The sequence below is a fragment of the Sturnira hondurensis genome, unplaced genomic scaffold, assembly GCF_014824575.4.
Source record: "Sturnira hondurensis isolate 20B ecotype Veracruz unplaced genomic scaffold, ASM1482457v3 Scaffold0008640, whole genome shotgun sequence".
Taxonomy (NCBI): domain Eukaryota; kingdom Metazoa; phylum Chordata; class Mammalia; order Chiroptera; family Phyllostomidae; genus Sturnira; species Sturnira hondurensis.
In genome coordinates this window covers 4,568,884-4,594,631 of record NW_028081271.1, presented here as the reverse complement: position 1 = coordinate 4,594,631, position 25,748 = coordinate 4,568,884, and the positions used below count along the sequence as shown (strand labels likewise).

Genomic DNA, 25,748 nt, shown 5'->3' with positions numbered 1-25,748 from the left:
TGCCAAACCCGGCTCTGACTCTGCTGATAGCTTTCTCTGCTCAAGAATGGCAGCCTCACTGAATTACACCCTATTTAGCCCTTTGAATTTGGCTACACTCAGCTCACTGAACTCCGTCATCAGAAAGCACAAGAAGCAACTGGAAAGGATAACGACCCGAAAACAACTCTCAGTGTGATCGCCCTTCCTGAACACTGGCCCACACAGGTGTACAAGGTATAGTCAGGGAGTGTGAAATGAATGAATGAATGAATGAATGACTAGGAGAAAACCGTAAAATCCCAGCCACCTGGTATGCGTCGGTCATACAGACGCTTTGCAAAGTCATGCGGCAGACAACTTCTTGGCAGAATATCGAATTAAATTCCTCAAAAAACTCTACCAATGTGCTCATTGTTGTCAACAAACAACAGATTGCAATTATCTCTACAAACTCACTCAGCAGGCTTTGATAACAGCCCATAGAGTTGTACACCATTTCCTCAAAGACTAACAAAAATAAAAATGCCCCCTTTAAGCACTTTCCCCCGCATGAACACTCTGGCCGCCTCACTGCCCGGAATGACCTCAGCCATTCCCGCAAGTCGATGACCACTGTTGTAAAAGTGCATTACTGTGCAACGTCTCCCAAAGCTACATCGTAAAACCCTCTCCCCTGAGACGAGATTCCCACGGTCACGTGACCACTCCTTGTCTCTACCAGCCTGTTCCACAGAGGCCTGAAACTCCAGAGGTCTACAGCTGAGCATGACTCTGCCCTTCCTTTACTGTTAATCAACTTGCCAAATGACAGCATCATGTACCCAACCGCTCAAGCTCGGACGGCTTGGCTCTGTTCTGCCCCTAACATCCCATCAATCAATAGATCCTCGTGCTGCCTAGTGTAGGGTCTCTCTCATGCACAGCCTCTCCAGCCCCACCTCCACTGCCACCTCCGGCCCTAACTCCTGGGGCGGCTTGCCGGCTGTCTTCCCCCTCTACCGGATGGCTGCTCCCCTCCAATCTGTTCCCCACTCCCCTAGGCCGGCTACATAAACTAGAGTATGTACTTGCAGTGGAATACCATGCAGCCATGGAACCATATCTAACGTATGTTCACGGAAAAAGGTAAGGTTTGTAGAACAGTCCGTATAATATTTGGCTATTTGTATTAAAAAAGGGTGATGAAAAAATAAATAGCTATGCGTTTGCCTGTGTGCGCACAGGATATCTCCGGGAGGTCAGGTGGGAAGTGGAAGCACAGACGTGTCCAGGATCAGGAAGTGGAGGCGGCAAGACGGAGGTAGGAAGGACACAGCATCGCTATGCCTTCTCTTAGCTCTTGAAAATCAAATTATGTGACAGAGTTACCTATTCTAAAAGCAAATAACATCAAATGAAAGAAAAAAATCTTGACTCAGGATAAACTACCAAAACCTTAGTCCAGCCCCTGCCTAATTCTCCAGTGTCGTTTCAAGCCACCTCCGTTCTCCTCTCCTTCCCTCCTTTGTCCTTCTCCCTCCTTCCTTCCTTCCCCTCCCCTCCCCTCCCCTCCTCTCTCTCTTTCTCTCTCTCTCTCTGTCTGTCTCTCACACACACACACACATACACAAGATCTTTCTAAGGCATCAAGTTCCTCCAGCTCAGAGACACTGCACATGCTCTCTTCTCTGTCCCCCCAAATGGTCCCATCTCACCCCCTTTCTAGCTAACTTCCATTATCCTTCAGGTTTCCATTTAAATGTCATGTCCTCGGTGCCCTAGGAAAGCTTTCCTGACTCCCAGAGGAAGTCACAAGCCACGGGATGCGGCCATTACACCTGGTACTCTCCTCTTCATACTCATCATTGAACCCCCTGCTCTGTATTGGTTTCCTCACCTAGACTCCAAACAACAGGGCGGCAGTGGCTGGGTCTGTCTTACTGACCAAGCAGGGAAAAAATCCAGCACCTGAAGGTGCAGAAAAATGCCCATGTGCTCACAGTGTGCATTCTCGGGGAGAGGGAAGACCGCTTGCCCTGAATCTGTGTCAATGCCTCGCACAATCCAGGATGCTGGGAGAGTGAATCAACACACCCACAAATGCAGAGACCTGGGTGTGCATCCAGCTTACACAGCACAGACATCTAAGCCTCATTTATGAAGTGCAGACAGCCCCATTTGCCCCAAAAGCTGCTATGGAGGAAGGAACAAAGCTCCAAAGAATCAGGCCGGTGTCGATGCCCTGCGGAAGCCCAGAAAAGACTAGGAACCACACGGTAAGGAATGAACAGACCCAAAGTTTATATCCCTGAAAGTTGAAGAGCCTGCTCTGCCATGAAGATGGAAAGGGACACCTTTCATCTAGTATAAAAACCTCATAGCAATAAAAATGAAAAAGACACGAACTCTGGAGCAGAGAAGCCGTGACAGCGAACAAGACAACAGCAGTGGAGGTGGCAGCAGCAGCCGCAGCAGCAGCGAACGAAGACTTCCCCAGACCAGAGAAGAGCAGGTGCTGAAAGTGGAGAAAAAGGTCGGAGGCAAAGACTTGCCTGCCCGCAAGCTGGCGAATGGGAGAAGGGGGCTATGCCCCAATACAGAAACGAGGGATTCGGCAGCTGCCACCAAAGATCAAAGGCCTGGGGAGCTAGGTCTATCATAAAGGCCACCAAAGACCTGGAGTGCAGCCTTCTCCGTGAAAGGCACGGGCTGGCAGCCTACAAATGGTTAAGCTGATTGCAGTGAGAAAGCTGGACTCCTGCACGGTGCTCAGAATGAGTCAGTACTCAGGTATTTGATGGATTGGACTCGCCTGACCTGTATATTATCAAGACTTAGAAAGGGCAGCTTACCCACGTCCTTGGCATCAGCAGCGATGAAGAACATGTCACTGTGTACGGCAGCCCACCCCCTTCTTCCACAACTGGAAGCCTCAGACTGTGGCGCATGGTAAGGAAAAGAGATGCGCGTCTTCTCAAAGGGTGGCCACTGGATCTACCACGGGCACGTACCAGGCCTTCAGATATTTCAACATTATTGTAATCAGGGGAGCACATGTTTCCATTTGCCCAGGACAGTCTTGTTTACGCCCAGCCACTCAGCGTAGTATCCATGGTTCCCTCTTTCACTCTCAGAGGGTCCTCATTTGGAAAACAAATGATAGGACCGCCCAGCTGGGAGACACCTCCCCGGCCCCCATAATGCTCTTCTTCAGGCTAAGCATTCACCTTCTCACCATCCACTAAGCTCTGAGCTCTGAGTGAGCTCCAGGTGGCTGGTGTCCCAAAACCAAGTGTGAGTATATCCTAGGCATAATGTCACAGCAAAAATCAGAATTCATTCTTCTCATGGTATAAAAGCCCCTTAGCATTTTCAGAAGTCAAGTACACTGTTTACTTACGTTGAGCCCAAATTGTCAATGAAAACCTTTGAGCCCTTTCTCCTGGAATTTCTACCAGGAAATTCTGTACTTACACAACAGATTTTCAGATTCTAAAGCAAGGCCTTACATTGTTGCATTACATTTCGTTTAGATCATTGCTTCAACCAAGTCGACAATACATCAGGATACTGATTCTGTCATGTACCTTATTTGGCCCTGCTTCATCCTATCTGTAAGTCTACGACACTAGTAAAAAAGACTGAACTTGGAGCTATTATTGAAACCCTAAAATAAGCTATTGATGCCTTGTGGACACCTTAGGGTACAGGCACTCAATTACTACTATGCCCAACTAAAAGGTTAACTTCACCATACTTCATCATGTTCTTCATAAGATATAAAATATGGCATGTGGATATACAGTTACGTTCCCTTATCTGCAGGAAATACATTCCAAGACCCACAGTGGATGCCTGAAACCGTGGGCAGTACTGACCCCTATATACACTATATCTTTTCCAATACATCCATACCTACAATAAAGTTTAACGTATAAGTTAGTCACAGTAAGAGATCACCAATAATAACTAATAATAAAATAGAGTAATTATAACAATATACCTTAATAAAAGTTATGTGAATGTGGCCTCTTCCCTCTCTCTCTCTCTCCTTCTCTCTCTCTTTCTCAAAATATTTGATAACCGAGATGCTACTGCGTGACTCATGGGTGGGTAGTGTACACAGTGTGGATTCAGTGGACAAAGCGGTGATTCACATCCCACTGTGGGACAGTGTGAGACGGCATCACGCCACACCAATGAGCATTAAAACGTATTAATTGCTCATTTCTCAACTTTCCCATTTCCCATTTCCAAAGCACAGCTGACTGCAGGTAACTGAGACCATGGACAGCGAACCCTCAGACAAGCGGGGGACTCCTGTGCTGTGTTTGCTGCATGAGACTATTCTGGAACATGTCCTTTTGGAGGCAACAGCCGGATGCCACCGTGGAGACCCCACGGATACAGAGAACACGGACAGAAGCGCATCACCCACAGATACTCGCCAAGTCACTCGATAAATCCAGCCCCTGATGTGTGTCCAGGGTTATGGCTGGCCCCCACAGCACAATGGTAGCAAGGCACAAGGCCAATATCCACACAGAATTTTGAAAAACACCCATTTTTAAAGAGTTAGAAGACCCAAATTAAAACACACACGCACACACACAGCTGAATAAAGAGTCTAAAGATTAAGGTGGAGAACAAGGAGGACGGCTGACCGCAAGAGCCGAGGAAAGACACTGGACGAGGGAAGGACCTGGAGCCCGGACCACAGGGATCACAACCACGCAGATCCCTGGTTTGCCCAGGACGCGTGAGGGCCTGGCCTGGGGTATGCTCCATGGTGATGGGAAAAAATACTCCTGTTGATCTGCACATTAAAATGCGTAAAATACTTCCTTTAAAAAAAAGACTACGTACAAGAAAAATAGTTTCATGATCTTTGCACAGAGACGGGGTTTCTAGGCGTTTTATAAAATGCAGAAGCATGAAGGTAACAACTGGAAGGTTCGATTAGACACTCAAAGCTGCCCTAAATTCAAAACACTCGAGCCTGCACCTAATTCAAAATGCAACTACACTTCCAGTGCGGTAGTAAATAACAGAGAATTGTGGCGGACAGCATTCTGTTTCCTAATTACAGTTCTTTCCCCTTTCTCACACGGAAGTAAAAATAAACCAGCGTGTGCGCGCACGGCACACAGAAGAATTTCCCAACCAGTAACTCTGCACAGGCAACTCAACCGGGTTTGATGTAGAAGCTAATCTGCCCTTCGACCTGAAAATATCAATGTGTAAATCCCAGGAAGTTCTAAGGAAAGGGCTTCCATCTCATCGACAGCAGCTCCCTGCTATTCCTGAGAAAACTTTCCTTCTGTCTGCGTGGAAAATGACAAGAGTGGGCAGAAAGGAGTCCCACCTGGAGGCAGGTACTGAGTGTTTGGAAGAGCCCAGGAAGCCTGCAGAAGAGCAGAGACCAGTACGTCGACCCCGCCTCTGGCGTGATGGGATCCCAGAGGATTAAGACTTGCAACCAGCTCCTGGGAGCAAGTCTCCACCACGGGACCCAGAATCCGGGAGGAGCAGTACTGGCCTCATCTCTCACACAGTCCCTAACAACCCCTGCTTCTCACCCAGTTCTTATCAGATGTGGGTGGAAGTTATCGGGACACCTGAGTGGACAAGAGGGCAGCTTCTCGGTGACTCTGAGAACAGCCAGGCTCACAGAGACAGTCTCTGCAGAGGAGGGAGGGGTAGGCAGGTGGAGGAGCTGCACAGGGTTGAAGGCAAGCCAGGGGTCGAAGGCAGGAAGGGCAGGAGGCTCTGGCTCTCAGGGTCAGGCAATGCAGGGCTCACCGCACCGGCCGGAGTGGGTCCCGTCCTCGGCCTCACCCTGGGGTTGACGGACTAGAGCCCCACCCTAGTCCAGCCTGGGAAGTCCAGGGCCAACACCTGTGCTCCGGCCAAGTGCATGCATCCACAGAAAGCCTTGAAGGGCCTTCCATTTCGGCACAGTGGGGAATGTGGGTCCTCACCTGTGTCTCCTAACTGGCAGAGAGGCACGTGGGGGTGACGTGGGTTCTGCCTGGACACTGACGGTGACCAAATGCCTATGGGCCAGGCAAAGTTCAAACAGGAAGTGTATGTGTTTCTACTCTAGTATTTTTAAAGATTCCTAAAAAGGCATTCTAAGGTGAACATGAGAAGGTTTCAATAGACTTTCTTGCAGGAGGAAGCAAGAAAACTAGATATTATAAAAATTTGACCAATATTATATGATGCTATACTAACATAAATACCTTTAATTTTAATTTTCTTTCACAATTAAACACAGAGACAACTGCCTTATATCAACCAACTATTTGAGTGAAGGAAAGGACTTATTACATTTTTCAGTAATATTAGCCTTTAAAAAATTTTAGCATTCATTTTTATAAAATAACAAATTTATTTAAAATAATTCCATAGTATGAAACATAAGGTGATCTATGTTACATATTTATATAACAATAATATAATAATTACGAAAACAGACTACGATCGCTCCAATACCACAACGGGAAGTCGTCAGGGAGCCCGTGTAGAGCTGAAAATCTTTGTCAGATCCTCTGAATTCAGCCTCTGAAGGCAGATTTCGTGGAGCCCTTGCACTGTGAGTCATTTGGAAATAAAACTGGCAAAAACTGAGGATGCACCTGGGACCTCATCCCAGGAAATGCACCTTGTTTCACGTGAGAGCTGCCAGCCCAGAGCGTGAAGAGGCTTGGAAGGGAAGACTGCAACTCTGGCCTGTCCTTAGCTCCTCCCCGCGCCCCCCCTCCAATGTCCAACACACACCAAAAGCAGCCGTCATAACCCCCGCATTGTCTCCAATGCCGGGCAAGGGCACAGCACTGGGGACACTCTGTGCCCACGGGACAATTTCTTTGACCAAACATTCCATCAGGAAACTTTAGTCTGACTACTCATTTCTACGCTTTTGTGATCTCAGAAGTTCGTGTTATCACAGATTCTAAATTCTGGCATAAAGAGGAACTCGAACCTAAACATTGAGGAATAAGTACAAAATAATGATGCAATCATAACATTGCAGGAGCCCTGATACAGCGAATGCAGTGATCAGTGGTCGGTGGGGAAGGACAAATTTTCTTTGCCCCCTTGGGGTCCCTGGCTGGGATTGATAATTAAACCGACAAAGACAGATTACCAGGAGACGGGCACACGAGTGTATTATTCAACAAGTTTTCCGTGCACCGAAGCCTTCCTGCGGAAAGAGCACCCGAAGGAACAGTTGGATCTGTGCATTTTTAAGCTGGGTTTGGGGAAGAGCAGGTGGTGGGGGAGGAGTGGGTTGGGATAACGTGTCCCGAACCCTATCTGATCAGAAGCATTTCATAATATTTAAATGTTAATATCATAAGGTAACAATGCAAACAAATTAAGCAATCTCAAGTAGTTACAAAAAAGCGAGTAAGCAGAATGAATGAAAAAAAGAGATAAAAACTATTCATTTAGAAAAACTGTAGTTAATAACAATACATTCAAGACCTGGTGGCTTTAGAAAGAAATACCTGCCCTGGCTGGTATGGCTCAGTGGATTGAGCATGGGCTGCAAACCAAAGGGTCGCTGGTTCGATTCCCAGTCAGGGCACATGCCTGGGTTATGGGCCAGGTCCTGAGTAGGGGGCACATGTGAGGCGACCACACATTGATGTTTCTCTCCCTCTCTTTCTGCTTTCCTTCCCCTCTCTAAAAATAAATAAAATATTTAAAAAAATAAAAAAAAACAGAAATACCCAAGTAACTGAGCAATTAGGTAACCTAAACTAGAGGGGAAAGATGAAAAGCACAGCTGCACTGAGTTGTACATGAGAACAGGAAAACCGGCACAGGAGAAAAAGAAAAAGGCAGTACGGGATTGACTTGGCCAGTGAATTGGAAAGTGCTGGCGATTTTTGGGGAGACTCTAAGTGCCATATTGATCCTGGAAGACAGGAGACCAGCCTATAGGTACCAAAAAAAAAAGCTATCCAGGCACCAACCTCCATGAAAAGTGTGAGATCAAATAAGTTACAATGGTGAGCTCTACCGAACTGCAAGGCACACACACACAATTCAACGAGACTTGAACTGTTCCACAGACAAGAACGAAAGCCTCTAAGTTATTTGTATGGGGGTCAGGGAGAGTGCTATGGGGGGGGGTAAATGCAGACAACTGTAACTGAACAACAATAAAGTAATTAAAAAAATAAAAAAATTCTTTTTATAAGTCAGCAAACCCTTAAAACTACCACGTAATCAAAGGAGCATCAAGAGCAAAGGGAACAATTAGCCTATTCTCATGAACATCAATGTAAAAACCCCGACTAACACGTTAGCAAACAGAATCCAGCAATACATGGTTCGACGGCAACATTCCAAACCAGGAAGTTCACTATATGAATGACTTAAAGCGCAAACTATCTGAATATGGCGAAAAGACGTGGAAAAATTCAAAATGTATATTTAATGTGTACAAAAAAGACGGAGATGACAAAGGAACACCATGTCTACAACTCCGAGACTTGGGTAGTGGTTTTCCATTCTTGCCTGCAGATTCAAATATACAAAGAAACACAGATATCTTTTAGGGCAGACCCCCGCCCCTCCTCAGAGGCAAGCCCTCTCTCTCCTCCTGCAGGAGTAGACCGCCCCTGTTTCTAAATCTCGACCATGTCCGTCCGTACGTAAGGTCCCAGGAGTGTGGTCTACACACACTTTTGTGGGGTTTTGAATTTTTTTTACACCAATGACTGACATCCTATGGGTCTACATCTGCAACTTGCTTCGTTTCTCTAAACACTGTCCTCACGACTGGCCTGTGTTGATATATATGGGAAGACTCAAGCTCCCTTAACTGCTGTAACTTGTTATTGGTTATACACAACATCACACCCCCCTCCTTTGTTGTCATTTAATTTCATTTATGCCTCCTGTCACGTCAGAGCTTTTCTGCACTCAAATGCATCGGTCTTCTCCTCCGAGTCTGGGCTTCCTGGTCCCTGACACTACGTCATACAGACGCGGCCTACCTTGAATTTTCTAGTAGCTCCAAATCTGTTTTTCCATGCGGATTTTCTACAAGCGTCTGCATATGGGAAAGCATAGGAATTGCAATTTCATTTTTTAAAGTAGGCGACCTAGGGTGCTAGCACCATTTACTGAAAATCTACTCTTGCCCGACTGATTTTGTAATTTCACTAATACGCAGATGACATTTACAAATCAGGAATAAAAATAGCAACCATCCTACAACAGTAAAGTCAAGACTACGAAGACTTAGTTCACAGAGCAGTCTTTTCTTCCAAACTGCAGTATCGCTCCCCAGAAGCAACCAGAGATAAAGGATTCCTCGTTTGAACTATCCTAGTTGACAAACGGACTATATGAGCATATTGGTGCGTACATGTGTGTTTTAACTCAAATGAAACCACAGCTGAAATCTCTGTATCTCAGCTACCATACTTCTTCCCTTATCAATGCATAGTAGTTCATTCCATGAGTCATGATTCTTTAACATGAGTAAAGGCATTTTATCAATAATATATATACACATACACACAGGCAGCTGACCTGGGATATTTTAACATGACTCATTTTCCAACTAAACGATTCTCCATTTTCCTCTTTGAGATCAGAAGAGGAAAACTAACTCTCCTGTTTCTTCCATCCCCAAAGTATTTGTTAATTTAGAAGGATTTAGTCTTAAAGTGTAAAAATCTTTTTTACTTGCAAAGGCAACTGTTCATCTCTACAACTAGGGCATCACTTCCGATATCCTGATGAAACCACATGTTTAGAAGATTTTCGTTTTCACTGTGACTTTCTTTAAAACCCACCAATGAATTCAAGTTCTTTGGATGGACCGCTTAAGAACTACGTATCATTATCATCATGGATGAATGTCAGAATAAAGAGTGTAGACGTTAAAGACAGACCCTGGGGACAAGAACTGAGAATTGTGGAAAGGAAATGAACTTAGTGTACAACAGGCAGAGTCTTCTATGACTTACACATAAAAACTCTCCTCAACGGTCCAATGAATGTCCACCTCAAATGCTACATGTTCACATTAAGTTCCCACTCTTACACCAGAATATCTTTTACAATGAACATCTTATAGAAAAAACACTGTGTTTTAAAAACTGATATTTGACCCTGGCAGTGGGTCCCCCAGATCCGTCTCTTGCTTCAACAGTGTTCAGACGGAACAGACCCAGGGACTCCCCTTCCTCCAGCCTCTGACCACCCTCCATCCTCTTATCTAGTCCCCACCTTTGGAGCCATTGCAGCCAGCCTCAGGCTCCGAGACCGGCCAACACCATTTTTTTGAGCTTATCTCCTTAATGCGGAGCAACCATGAGCTCCCAAATTCATTCAAACTCTTCCACCCATGGGGAGGCCCCGGCAAAGCCTGGTCACCCTGCATCTTTAGGCCTCTCACGTCTACTTCCATACCTACCTCTCTCTGGGCTTCTATTTCCAACGCAAAGATGTGGCCCAAAAGGACGGGGGCCACTTCTTCTGAGAGTCGGGCCCAGGAGAAGCCGAGGGCACTGAGCATCTCTTGAAGGTGCAAAACCAGCGGCGTGGCTGTGCCCTCTTCCCAGGATGGCAGAGGATGATTAGGGTGACACTCAGGACACCTGGAAGCCACTGTGGTCCTGGAGAAGAGCCTGGGCCGGGTAAGTTTGGACTTGCCTGTCCTGGGTTCTTCCCGCACAGACCCCCATCTTCAGGACTTCCTGAAGATCCACTTCCTGGGTGAGGAAGTGAAGCTCATCCGGAGGATGGGCAACCATGCCTGGCTGACCTCCACAGACTGGGCTCACCCAGAAGCCTTTGGGGGCCCCCTCCGTCCCCCGTGTCTGGCTTCTGCCCAAGCCTCTCCCTGTGACCACTAGGCGGCCATTCAACCACCCGGGAGCCTCTGCCATGCCTTGGACTAAATGGGAACAATAAACAATAAAGCCTTTGAAGCAAAATAAAACAAAAACAACAACAAAACCCTGATATTTGAACAAAAACCATAAACATCTCATTCAAATTTTCAAAATTAAATTAACACTTGTTTTTTAAAACACCATCGCTGTTTCCAACATACCAAGTGCCTGGCTACAGAGAGATGCAAGTGTGAGGAGGGGCCGGTACCCCAAATGAAGGATGAGCTCCAAGGTCCTTCCGACCCTCATAGAGAAAGTGGCATTTCCTTCCTACAAACTGTGTAAGGACCAGCGCGTCAGGGCTCCTTCTCTGGAGTGTGCTGCGGAAGCGGCCAGAATGCAGGAAGAAGACAAAGGGCCTCCGTCTCTTCACTGAGTCCTGTAGTCCCACAGGGGAATTAATTACGTTACCCCTGTAAATCCCTACGTCCGCCCACCCCCAGGCCTCCTGCCTCTAACGGGGAGCTGGCTTCCGGCGTCCGGCCACCTCCCAGAGCCTTCTGGACGGTGAATCCGTGGACATCTCTCGGGCGGCACGCTCCTTGCTACAGCGGGGCCAGGGCCAGTGCTCAGCTGTCATTCAAAGGCACCAACCTGTGTCCTTTCCTACCACCACGAATTTAGGTAAACACTGCTAGTTTAAACAGCACAAAGGAGTGTAATCAGAAAGCACACAAGGGACCCAACAGCAAGTGTGAGCTGCAAACGCCAGCAGGACAAAAGAAGTCGTCAGGAATGAGACAGAGGGTTGGGAGGGGAGGGTGAGACCAGGTTTACAAAAAAAAAAAAATGTTGGGAAGTTTCAGATAAGTCATGGGCTTCTTCCTGTGCAAACTCTTTTCGGCCACAATAGTAAGCAAGCCCAGTCGGAGGACAGGCTAAAAGGACTGAACGCTTGGGTAGCCAGCTGCAGCCCAGGGAAGTCTGCCCTCATTTGAATAGTATTTTAGGAATGTTTTGTCGATGTGTTGGATGATTATTCACTTCTTCTGCATTCTTCCCTTCGCCATGATAATTACGGTCATCAGAACAACGTATTTTAGAGGCAGAACACTCAGAGCACGAAATGATGACTGTTTCTTTTTAACTGCTAAAACTTCATGTATTTATTTGTCTACATTTCCTTTAAAAAGGAAGGTTAACTTTAACAACTGTTGCTCCTAGCAACACAGGAACAAAAGATTTTTCCCATGCATAATCTAAGCATTTAATTAAAATTCACATACTCAGGATCTCAAACTAAGCCAAAAGTAGAAATGGAAGATTCCCCAACAGAAGCAGCTACGCTATACACTGTTAGCTATCCCAAAGACTGAATAAAAAGCACAGCACTCTGTGACGGAGATGAGGAATGCATGTGGGAAGAGACTCTTTTGTCATCACCGTTTTCGTGGCTGCTTCTGTTCTTCCAGGTGCGTCTCCCGGCCCACATAAATCAAATAAAACACGCCATCCTCCCTGCTAGTCTCTATCACTTCCCATTGTGAAGGCTGCGGCCTGAACCCAAATCTACGCAATTCAAAGCCAACTGTAACGTGGCAATTTACAGAGGTTATTTCCCCCCCAAAACTTAAACTCAACTACAGGAGTCAAGGCAAAGGAGAGTTTTAGTTAACGTCTGTAATGTACACATTTGTGGCGAAACCAAGGAGCTCTCCCACGACAGACTGTCCACTAGGGTTTCAATCAACGGAAAAGAGCTCTAGGAGAGAATCTGGAAGAGCGGGACTCAGCTTCATTGCTATGAAAGTTCTCCATCCTTAATAATCGGTTCACCTGTCCTCAGGTGGGAGAGGGGACATGGAGGGGAGCCCAGTGCAGGCAGGGCTCCACAAAAGCCCGGATCCGAGCTGGCTGAGGTTCAAGGTCAAGGGGTTTTAGAACCAGAAGACTAGGGTAATGAGGATGGATAGCACATCAGATCCCAGCCTCTGAAGAAACTCAAAGCACTGGGAAGTGGCAGAAGTGACAGAACGGAAGCCGGTTTCACCCGAGCACCTCACGTGTGCCAGATGTGGCGCTTGGGGTCCTGGGAGCGGCTTGCACACACACACCTATGCACCTGGCTGACCCCATGGAGACCACCTGCTTGTTTGGTAAGATAAACACTGAAGTCCGAAACAGTAACAGTTCAGCCCGAAGAGTCAAAACATCACATACAATTTAGTTTAAACTCGAATGCTAAAAACGAGCACCAGAAGAAATAAAAGGCTGGGTGTGGCCAGGGCGTTGAGGGCAGCTCTGAGCGCTGAAACTTCACCAAGTCCCGAAGGGGGCTGTAACTTCCCAACCCCAGACAGGCGGCCAAGAGCCCTTCGGAGCAGCGGTTAGGGGCAGCGCGTGGTTAAATGCGCAGCTTTGAAGTCAGACAAACAGGGCTGAGTTCTGTCACTGCTGCTCAACAGCTTTGTGCCCTTAGACAAGTCACTTAACCTTTTAAGCCTCATTTCCTAAAATGAGGGCAATAGCAGGACCCATCCAAGGTTCCAGTTGTTCACTAAGTATTTACTATGAGTGTGCACAGACCTAGACACTGAAACACAGCTGGGGGCCGGACAGACACGGAGCCTGAGATAACATACGTGAAGGGCTTAACAGACAGTCCTTCTATCTTCGTCGTCATCTTCATCATCTTTAGCTCGGTGGTGGAAATACTCCTTCCAGTGAGGACAAGTAAACCGTTTTAGCTGGAACGATGTTTCACAAAACTAAACAACAGGCAAGCCACAGGGCTCAGTCCTGGGACGTCTCCTTTTCCTTGTCTCCCAGGAATGTCATCCCATCCCACAATTCTAAAATGCTATCTACGTAGACACAAACTGAGCATCTGAGACAGCTCGGAGCTGCCTCCTGAACTGCAGACTCCCTACCCAGCTGCCTGCGGGACACCTCCACATGCCTATCTATGCTCAGAGGCATCTCAGACCTACTCATCTGAAGCAGGACTCTGGCTTCCTGATCCAACGGGACCCCCACCAACCATAGCCCCCCCGGGGGTCTTTCCCGTTAGTAAATCAGCACATCCTGGATGTTTCTCTTTCCTTCATGCTTCTCGTATCCAAAGCATGAGGAAGTTCTTTCTCTTTACCGGAGAAACACATCACCAGTGTAGCTGCTGCTGTCTGTGGCCAAAACCATCATTCTAGCATCAGGTCTGACTGTTTCTCACTAGCTTATCTCACTGCAGCAACTTCTGTGCTCTGTAGAGCAGTGAGCTCTTGTCTAAAAATGCCTATGTCACACACACACACAAGCTAAATCCCTCTTCCCTCCAACCTAAAACTCTCCGATGTGTAGTACCACATGCCCTTGACACGTTGACAGTCTATGAGGCACACGGGATCAGACCCCCCTAAACTCCCTGCCTCATCTCTAGAGACCCTGCTCCCCATCCTCACTGCGGTCCCACTGCCACCATTCCACTTCCTGGGTGAACATCCCCCCCACCGGCTCTTCCGGGCAGCGCACTGATGGAGGGGACCTGTGTCTGCCCATGTGGCCGTTGTGCACTTAACATGCGGCCAGCAACACTGAGGTACTCCATGTCCATTTAACTTGGCCTAATTTATGTTTTTAATTACACTTAAAAAAGATTGTATTTCTTTTTGTAGGCAGAGGGGAAGGGAGAAAGAAAAAGAGGGAGAAAAACATCAATGTGTGGTTGCCTCTCTGGCACCTCCTACTGAGCACCTGGCCCACAACCCAGGCATGTGCCCTCTTCGGGAATCGAACCGGTGACCCTTTGATTCTCAGGCCGGCACTCAATCCACTGAGCCACACCAGCCAGAGCTAATTTGGCCTAATTTAAATAGCCACACACTCCTAGAAGCTATCATACTGGACAGTGTGGGGCCAGCCTTTCCTTAGCTGGACAATTGTCCTCCCAGGCAGTCACACGGATGGCTCCTGGTCAGTCTCATGTCTCGGCTCATGGTTAGAGCCTCAGCAGGGTCTTTCCTGATCACCCCACCCAAAGTAGCTCCCAAACACCATTGTCACCTTGCCTCATACATTTCAACCTCCTATATTTCACTGTCTTTGTGGTTTGTCTTGCCCAAACTAGTAAATCCATGAAAGCAGGGCCTTGCCTATTTCATTCAAAGCCATGTCCCCAAGACACACGGGCATGTACTCGGCATACAGTGTTTTCAGTGACTATCTGATGGATGGTTGAATGAATGAATGAGTGGCTGACTGAGTGACCAGGGGTCAGCTTGGTAAAAGTAGGCAGGAAACAGATTACACAGGCTGCTGGAAGAAGGCAAGGGTCCCCCAAATAATGACACTTCATTTACATGGGTCTGGGATCTGCAGTGTTCTTGAGCACTGTGGGGACACGCAGGCTAAGGAGGAACCACAAGGAAATGGTGCATGTGCAACAAACACAGGGCTCCATCCTCTACCGACTTGAAATCGATTTTACAGAACACTAGTGATGCAGACGGACACACTGATGCCGCCGACCAATGAGGCATCAGGGAATCTCTGGGAAGGTATCTGCACACAGAACTACTGACCAGCCCAGACGAACAAACCTAGACTTCAAAGCTGGCAAAACTGGTAGCCCATGGATAGCGCACACAATCTGGAGTCCACACATTCGTTTGCACACACACACCTATGCAACAGTCACAGTTTCAAGGAACAAGACTGGCATTTTAATTCATCTGTGTTGAAACCCATAAAATCAGGAAAACTGAGGAGCGAAGTTTTGCACCCACTGAAACGGCATGCTCTTCAAACCGCTTGCAGTCTACTCTGGCTACCGTGCTTTGAACTTGACTGAATACCAACGCCACTTAATAAAATTGCCTCCTCATATAACGGAGTGATGTCGGTAGAGTACACAACACATTCCACAGTCTGCCTCTAAGTTGGAATTTTAATCGGGAGTTTACAGCGTGAATCTCTGTAAGTCAATGTTTACCCCCGCGGTCGGCACTCACGTTCGGAGCTGGTGGCCACCCAGAGCCAGGCCACCCGGAGGAGGCCCGGCCCTGCCAAGTGGCACCGGGAAGGGAAGTCCCTCTGCCAGCCTGGCCCTCGCACTCATTTCACAGAAGTGCCAGTGACACTTTCTGGCTGCGCATCAGCTGCTATTTCAGTAATCAAATAATGTCTGCATTTCTCCCACATTCGATTTCCTACCTCTGGTCCCAGGGAGACCAACACAGGTTCCGTGCACACCTCGGTTCAAAGTGTCACCAGGGTCTGTGCACAGGTTCTGGGAGGGCGGAACAGCTCCCCGAGGCTCGCTCTGTTCTATGTCTTGCCACCCGCTGCCAGAGGGCTTCCCCAAACTGGGGTTCCTTTACTGCGCAGGAAAACCTGTCCCCAGCATCAAACACAGTGTCAGGCTTCCACATCGTCTTTGGAAGAACCTTCGCTGTGACAGGTGCCTGCTTTGTAAAAACAACACTCGGAATTACTTCCTATTATCCTTGGTCATTATCATAAACTTTGTGATTCTTTAAATACTACCCATAGTATTTCAAGTTTTGTGTGTGGGTGTTTTTTTTTGGTAAAAAAAATTCTGTAGAACAGTTTTATATTCATAGAAAAAATACAGTTAGCACAGAGTTTTCATATATCCCACATTCAATCTCGTTTATTAGAATGGTACATAAAATTAATGAACCACCTTATCAGTCAACACCTCACTAACTAAAGTCCATGCTTTTTCCGGGTTTCTTTAGCTTCTACCTAAGTCCATCTTCTGTTCTGGGATCACACCACATGTACTCGTCACATCCCCTTTGGCTTCCCCTGGCTGTGGCCGTGGCTCAGACAGCTCTAACGAGCGCTGATCAGACACCTGGTAGAATGCCCCTCTCCTGAGACTGGGTGGGCATTTTTCTCATGATTAGGCAGGGCTTATGTTTGCCAGGGGCCAGAACGACCACAAAGAAAAGACGCCCCTGTCATCACGTCCTATCAAGGTTGAAGCCATGTGACTTATTACTATTGATGTTGACTTTGATTGCCCGCCTGACTAAGGCATTGTTTGCCAGGTGTCTTCCAACTGTTTTTTTATAAAGACTTTACTTATTTATCTTTAGAGGGGAAGGAAAGGAAAGAAGGAGAAAAATATCAGTTTATGGTTGCCTGTCATGCATCCCCTGCTGGGAACTGGCCTGCAACTCAGGTATGTGCCCTGACTGGGAATCGAACCCTGATCCTTTGGTTTGCAGGCTCGTGCTCAACCCACTGAGCTACACCAGCCAGGGCTCTTCCAATTATTTTTTTAAAAACTAATAAAAATGAATTTAATTATCACTATTTATAACTAGCTCAAAGGTTTTGAGCATCAAATCATTTAGGAGAAATGACTGCACACACACATATCATGGTTCATCATCTGTGTGATTCACATCTATGCCTCGGAAAATACACCATGCGTGAGAGGCAGACAAAAATTCGTGTGTACTTTGTCAGTATATTTGACTTTTAAATCCTCTTAACTCTTCTTCAGAGGCCTATTAGAAAGGAGAGAGGTAACAACGGAATTAAAAGTAGGGATTAACCAAAGAACATACATGCATACATGCACAGCCCATGCACACAGACCGCAGTGTGGGAAGGGCCGGGGAACGGGGTGGAGGGGAGCAAAGGGGAGAAATGGGGACACCTGTAGTAGTGCCAACAATAAAAAAGCACAATAAAACTAAAGTTATGGTTTTAAAAAGTAGCTATATAAAGAAAACAAAATAGACAACACTGAGATTCTCTTTCGCTTTTAAATGATGATTATGCAAACTAGATTGTAAGCAGCCTGAGCTGGGACCAGTCTTATCAGCTTTTCATCTCCCAAGAGTCCCAGGTACCTCTGGCCGACACAGTAAAACCATTAATTCATTTACACCTGCAGTTTCAGTGTGAAAGCAACTCAGAGAGGGAAGAGCTAATCTTTCTCAGTCAACCAATCAGTGAGAGGACACAGAAAGGCCCAGGCATCAAGGGGCTGACAGGCAGGGACAGAGGGAAGGCTGGGGTCAGAGGAAGGCTATCAAAACACTGGGACAGGGAAATGCAAATCAAAGCCACAGGAAGACACCACCTCATGCCCCCAGGAAGGCTATAAAAAGAGAGAAAATAAGCGCTGGGGAGGGTGGCAGAGTCTGGGGCCCTCCCCCACTGCTGGTGGGCTGGGAAATGGTGCTGCTGCTTTGGGAGACAGTTTGGCAGACAGATCCTCAAAAACTTAAACACCGAGTTACCATTGGAGCTACCAGTTCTCCTTCCAGGTATTCTCCTTCCAAGAGAACAGAAACACAAACTCACCCAAAACGACACGTGGGTGTTCGTGCCGCATTACTCTCAACAGCTTCGAAGCGGAAACCAGTCCAGTGCCGACCAGCTGAGGGATGGACGACCGAAGTGTGCTGTGCCCATACAACAGGAACGAAGCAGCGACCATGCTTTACAGCACGGACGGACCTTGAAAATGTTATGCCAAGTGACAGAAGACAGACACGAAAATTGCACGATTCCATTTACACGAAATGTCCAGAAGAGGCAAAACCAAAGAGACAGCAAATAGATAGTGGCTGCCCGAGGCCACAGGGTCAGGAACAGAAGGGAGGGTGACTTCGTAATGGGTACGAGGTTTCTTTGTGGGGTGATAAAGATGTCCAGGAATCACATCGTGGTCACGATTGCACATGGTAATACTGTAAAAACCACTGAACTGTAAATGGTTACAATGGTGAATTCTATGTGATTTTAAAAAATATCTATTAAAAATACGGTAAATAATTGGGAAAACACTGAAGACAGTGAAAACATTCTGAACCTCTGTATTTGGTAAGTACCGTCTAAACCCACAAACCTATGTACACACTATGCCTTTAAAAATCCCTTTCCTATTCTATATACTTCTATGGTAATTCTACTAACAAGAGCTTCAGAGATGGGTGAAAAAGCTAGTCTGAAAGTCTAACAGGAAATCGGTTCAATGGATATCCATAGAGTACACAAGACTGGAGCCTACCCTGCCGATCTCCAGGACTTTACACCGTTTTAGGACTAACAGCTTCCCTAGGTAACAGTAACTCCATTCGGCAGGAGGCAGCTGGCCACGCCCCTCCGTAGCGACCGCGGCCTTGACGTCCTTTTCCCATCGATGGTTACGCAGGTGCCATTCACCAGGCAGCACGTCCAGCTCCCAGGAGCAGGTGTGCAGGGCCTGGCCGGTGCAGGGCGGCAGCCACGGCGCCCCAGTGCGCCTGGGCTTCCCCACGTGAAATCCCGAGAGCGGCTTGCTTGCAGGCTACAGTCACAATGGCGGGCGGATTCTGTAGCTCACGACTAAGTAATCTGCAGCTAAAAACTCTGCTTATAAAAATAGTCTTTCTGGAAAAAGCAATGATTGTCCTGAGTCTTCCAACCAAATTCAAGTGCAAACTATGGACTATGAGAGTCTCTGAAGTAGCCTTAGTCACATGCAGGGCAACTGCTGCTCACTCCAACGAGCATCACAGCAAACTTTCAAACGAGAAATACTTCTTTGGGAATAGCTGGAAGGCAGAACAGTTCAGTTTAAGTTAGCACTTCCCAGAGTGATTTCTTTAAAGAAAAAACTTCTTTTAACAGCCTCTCCACACCTCGAATACCATAATTGCTCAAATAATTCACAGGCAACCACTCGGCACCCGAACCCAGAGCTGGCGGCAGGAGTGGTTTCCAGCCTCCGACAACAAAGGCAGCAGTGACCGAGACTGATGGTAAGGGCTGATTTTGCGCTCTTTGTTCTTATAAGCAATTCACATCTTTATACTATTAGTCAAAACATAGCAGCTGATTTCTCTCATTATTTTTAATCTCACTGGGAAATCAATGGTCTCTGGTTGTTAATGATTACGGATATGGTTTTTGAGATTCCAACAAGACACCGGAAACAAGAGAGCAGTTCCATTAATGTTCTTTCATTTATTGAACAACTTTCTTCAGTGACTGACTAACTGATATTCTGTTACTATCTACCATACACAAAGGACGTAGAAAGCAGTAAGAGATCAGGTAGGTCTCTTGCGTTTACACTCTAGCGGCGGAGTTTGGCAAAATTCTTCGCTTTGACTTTGAAACAAAAACACTCCAGAATCCCTCACACCCTAACCACGTGCCACAGCCTGGGCCAGAGTGCCGAAAGTGCACTCAGTCATCCGTAACACCCAGCTGACATCCTCTTCCTCCTCCTCACTGTCCCTCTCCACCCCACCCCACCCCCCAGGATTTCTTCCCTTCAGTTAGAGAACATAGCTCGCTCAAATCTGGCACTAGCCATAAACCAAAGATTACAGGCCATCTACAAGCTTTAATGTACAGAATTTTTGTGTGGCGGCAAATCTTTTCAGTTCAACTAGACAAAGTTATGGACTAGTTGGGTAACACTCAGTCCGAGCGGACAATGAGCAGAATTCTCCGGGGAGTTTGTAAAACCATTCACCCCGTCTCTGAGGCCTGCCCACCGTAGCCCCATATTCCCCCGAGAGGCAATGGACCCATCCAACCTTTTTCTTCTCTGTTGAATATAGTCTTTTTTTTTAAAGCACCACACCATTTGGCCATGACCTGTGTGGCCCACCATGAACACCAACCGGTGCTATCAAAGGGTGAGCAAAACAGAGGTGAGTGAGAAAACAGACCTGCAGAATAGCACTTCTCGGGGAGAGGCCCACGGGACAGCAGAGGCAGGAAACGACAGACAGGTAGGCCTCCCCAGGATCAGTGAGGGGGAGGAAGAAGGCAAAGTCAAGATGTACAGTGAAACTGTAATTTATTCAGGGACGAGACGGAACCCCTAACTCTCCCCCTAAGTAGAACTTCTACTGTGCTCAAGAATACACTGAATTTTCAGCTCTATCAGGACCTGTGCTGTGGTTCCACGTGGTCAGCCTGAGGGGTCTCTAACAGCCCACAGTTCCAAGGCATTCACGAACCAGACCTTGCATGTGGCTAACCCAGGGATCACAGAATTGTAAGACGTTGACAGGAACCTCTGTAGATCAATCAAGACCGGTCATTCAGCCTGAAAAATCACCGGAGGGAGAGGTCCTCCCCTCCCAGAGACTCCAGAGCGTGTCCAGGTGTCCAGGACGTCTAGAGGGATCAAAAGCACCTGGCCAGAGAGTCGGACATCTGGCTTCAAATCCCAGCTTGGCTCTTAACAGCCTCTCCTGACGCCACTTCCTCCGTTTATATAAATGGAGGATGGGGACAGAGCCAGTGTAACAGAACCGATGGGCGATAAAAGGAGATGACAGTCGAAGGGCGTGGCATAGTGAATGAAATAATGTCCCTATAGAATCCCCTGCTATCCCCCCATTAAATCTGCACAATAATTTATACAATCAGAAATACCTCCCAAATTCTGGTAGACTGTCAAAAACACAAAATTCTTTTTCTTAACATAAATGTGATTGGATATATCCTCATGATCCTTTTTTAAAAAATTCTCACCTGGAGACATTTTTTCATTGCTTTTAGAGAGAGAGCAAGATGGATTGGTTGCCTCTTGTACAGGCCACATGCACCCAGACTGGGATCGAACCTGCAACATTAGGTATGTGCTCTGACCGGGAATCAAACCCACACTTCAGACTAAAGGATGACACTCCAACCAACTGAGCCACACTGGCCAGGGCACGATCATTTTAACTAAATGGCTTTAAAAGTTCAAAAGTACTGCAGACCCACAGTGCATCAGGTCACTTTCCTTCCAGGATTTGTAATCTGACACTGTAGAAGAATGGGCATACCTTTGGCCTGCGTAATATCTCTCTTACCCTATGTTTGGTGAGTGTGGAACAACACTGACTAGAGTTAATATTTACTCCAAACATCCTCCCCAACACCTCTCACACTATTTAGCAAGACTTGCAGACACTGTCCTAAAAGAAAACACAAATATGTCAGTGTTAACTCTGATCTCAAGGAGTATCTTTTAAAACTTGAATATTGAGATCCAGAAATACAACCAGTCAAATTTATAGATACTTAAGAGATCCAACAGCTTCAAGAAAACTGGAATAATAATAAATCATCTTAGTTAAAACTCTTTGCTGCCATCAAAGAGTTTGATGCTTGCCCAGTTTCCTGAAAACAGAGTTCAGAATAATTGTTAATCCATTAACAGTTTAAAATAAGAGACATGCTTAATTTGTTTAAGAAGTAGTAATACGGATAGGCAGAGCCATATAATTTCCCTTCACTTTCTGTTTGCTTTACCCAGGCATTCCATATTTTTAACAATCCTTGTTGGTAAACACAAATGACATAATATAATCAAGGACAGAAATGGAAGCAGAAGAGAACATGAAATACCTAACTATTTCAAAAATTCATTGCAATGTCAATAACCTGCAGCTCCAAGTATCAGAAAGCAGAAAGAATTCCCACACAACTGTGAAGGTCAAATAATTATACAGGTGCCTTAAAAGACGCTGTTGGGTGCACACCCTCATCCCCGAAACGTACTGTCTGTGAAATCGTTTTCAAGTGCAATACAGGCTTGGAGCGGGAAGTTTATGCCAACAGCTGTGTCTGGGGAGACTGTGAAGCTGTGACGCTTGTCAGAACGTTATCAAGCCAGCAGCAGGCGGCCGAGCTGTGGCAAGAAGGAACTTTGGCGTGGGTGTCCTTTCTCATTTCAGGAGGGAAACCTGAACCGATACCCTCATGGATAATTTAATAAGGGTTGTTCCATAAATTAATAATGTAATTTATGACTTTCTGTAATTGCTCTTTAACAACTTTCGAAAACCATATTCTTAGGATAAAAGTAACTGGGAATGCAAAGTATGAAAATTACAGCTTCCAATTGTGAAAAGAGGAATGTTTCATGAAAAAAGGCACCTAGAAAGATTATAAATAAATCTCAGGCCACATTCCATAAAAAGCTGGAAAAAAGTTCAGAAGTGATCAAAGTCCAGTCGCTGAAGTTATCATTAATAGTATATACATATTATTTAAACTTAAAGTCAGGAATAGCTTCTCAGTAGACAATATCTTCCTTTGAAGAATAAAGAAAAGATGGGACAGAGGAGTAGCACTGGTGAACACCCAGCCAGACCGCAGCTCCTGAACTTCGCAGACAATGATTTTGTCACGCTTCCTTGCACCTCCCAGCAGGAATAGAAAGTGTGTGCTGATAACTACAAGAAATCATGCTAAGCTCCAGTTGGATTTCCTCAATAACCAAGGTTCAGTTCCAGTGTTCATTTCACCACCTCTTACCTCAGAAAAGAATCTGCCTTTTCAAGGTCTGGGAGTCAGTTCAAGTTTTCAGGTGAGGACTAACACTAGACAGGAAACCCCAGGGTCAAAGCCAATTACACCCACCACCAGGGACCACGGAGGAAGGGTGCCTGGTACTCGCCTCCGAGCTCAGGACCTCCCCTCGCGGGCCTGACCGGTGGCACGCCCCATCTAGAACCCCCAGTTCAGCCTGGGAGCAAAGGACGGCCAGAGATATGGCCCAGGTGGCCTGGGCGGCTGGCTCCCCACCTTGCACTTAGGCCTCCTCCGGGGCCTGAGCCTGACCCCTCCCGCCAGGCCCAATGTGCCCTCCAATCTCAACTCAGTCAACTTTAGGAGATGGTGAGCTCCAAACAGGGCTCAGGTGGTCCCTGTGGGCCCGTTAACTGGACACAGAATGCCAGCCCAAGGCGCCAATTCCACTGGTCCCTCGGGGGGCCCCAAGTGTCGAAAGGTCCTGGGAGCGTCGGGAAGTGGGTGGGCAAAGGGGCCTTGGAAAGGGTGGCTCCAACTGCACCCCTCCAAAGTGCCCGACACGCTGACGCAGCCCAGCTCCAAAAGACCTTTCCGCCCCTCCTTCCCGGGACCCCCCCTGCACCCCGGGGCTGGCGACACCCCACGCCCCCCGGGCTGCGGGCGCCGCCGCTCGGCCAGGTCTCCCGGACAACAGCCACCGCCGCGCTTCCGAGGCGGGTCCCCGCGCCCCTAGCGGCCCTGCAGCCCACCTGTCCCGGGGGTCGATCCAGCTGGTCCTTCTGGTGTTATGGTCGATGTAGAAGACCTTGCCGTCGTAGTCCCTGGCCTCCTCCCAGCCCCGGGGTAGCGGCAGCTGCCCACTCCCGGCCCTCCTAGGCATGATCGGCGGCCTCGCCGGCGAGCGGCGCCTCCATAGGGACCGGGCGCGGGACGCGGAGGGAACGCGACTGTCCGGCCCGGCCGCTGCACCGGACGCGGGCGCTGGCCCGGGGCTGCTGGCCGCCGGGAACGGCGGGGCCACGCGCAGGGGGCGCCTCGGCGATCAGTCCAGGAATCCGCCGGGGATCAGTCCACCATGTCTGTGTCGGAGCCTGAGATCGAACCCTCCTCCACCTCCTCGCGGCTGCTGCCGCTGCCGCTGCCTCCGCCTCTTCCTCCTCCTCCGCGTCCCCCTGTGGCCGCCGAGGGTCGCGGCGCCCAGGCTGCCAGAGCCGCCGCCGTCTGGGCTCGGATCCGGGAAGCACGGCGGAGCTGCGGTGGTGTCGGCCACGGGCCTCCTCATTTGCATGCTATTAGCATGCTATTAGCATGCGCCCCGCCCGGGCCCGCCCCCGCCAGGCTCATCTGCATGCACATTCCTCGCCGCCACATTCCAGGGCTTAACCCTGCCGCTCCCGGGGGCCGCCGCTGGAGCTGGGGAGCCGGGCCCAGCCGGGCGGGGGAGGGGAGCCGGGGCACCAGGTGGGAGGAAGCGGGCCTGGAATGCAGCGCTCTCTCCCTTCCCTGACCCCAGATATCTCCCTCTGGCCAGGGGTCTCGGGTTTGTAAACTTTCGGGACGGGAAAGACAGCTAAAGAGAAGTCTCCGAACCCTGCTCAGCCCCTTTCCGACTTCTAGGGAAAGCTCAGGACTTTCGAGAGGAAAGGGGTGGGGGAAGCTCGCTCTCTACGGAAGGAAAAGGCCCCGCGAACGCCGAGGGCACAAAGGCTCCCCCACGCCGCGCCCTGAGCCCCTTCGCACCCGAGGGCGGTCCTAGGCCGTGGCAAAGTGTGAACAGCACTGAGAGAGGGTCCGTGGCGCGTCCGATCGGCGTCGCCCCCCGGGCTTCTGCAGGGTTCCTGGGCTCGGTGACCTCAGCCGAGAGGCCGCGGCGATCCTCGGCGGGCCTCGTAGCTGAAAGCGAAGGCGGGCCCCGCGGTCCAAGAGGGCCGCGACACGCCTGCCCCAGTGGCCCACGGGGGGAACTCCTGAGAAGCGACTGGGCCCCACACCCCATCTCCCGTGGCCGTCGTTGGCGCCACCCGAGCTCCACCGCGCGGGCTGGCCAGCCACCGGAGCCCCCTCTGCCGGGCCTCCGCCGCAGGGATTTAGGGCAGTTGGACGTGGACATGTCCGGTATCCAGACCCTTCAGTTCAGCCCCTTCCCCGGGAAGTCCCCAGCTCCGGGAAGTCCCCCACCCCGAGCCCCGCTAAGGCCAAGTGGATGTGGGCGACTCGCTGGAGCAAGCCCACGGCGGCCCGGAAGCCAGGCCCTCCCAGGCTCTGGCTGCGGCTGGAATGGAGAGTAGGTCTACTCTCGCGCCACAAACTTTGATTTATTCAGCAGCTACTAAGTACTGTTCACCACTGACTACTGAAGAGGTACCCAGCCGTCGGGCTCCGGCAGGACAGTACCAGGAACAGCGGGCCTGGCAGGGCCTGCACACAGCCTTTGCTGCCCCCATCCCCTGGATCTGGGACGCAGTCCCCAGTCCCCAAACTCCTCTCCAGGCCGCTCGCACCACCGTCGCTCATTCGTACTTTTCCGAACGGAGCTCAGTCCCTCCCCTCTTGGTGTGAATTCGCTTCACCCTGCCAGGAAGTAAGAAACGACTGCCCACCCTGTGCAGGCGACAGTGTGGGTCGGGG

General features: G+C 48.6%; 1 protein-coding gene across 1 annotated transcript in view; it reads right to left on the bottom strand.

Moving 5' to 3' along the window:
* The window catches only part of WWC2 (WW and C2 domain containing 2), a 131,148-nt gene extending 106,753 nt beyond the window's left edge, over nucleotides 1-24,395 (bottom strand). The window contains exon 1 of the mRNA XM_037055135.1: nucleotides 23,870-24,395. Within this exon, the coding sequence (XP_036911030.1) occupies nucleotides 23,870-24,000 (131 nt within the window). The 5' untranslated portion in view covers nucleotides 24,001-24,395. The remainder of the gene's footprint in view (nucleotides 1-23,869) is intronic.
* Between the last annotated feature and the right edge of the window lie 1,353 nt (nucleotides 24,396-25,748).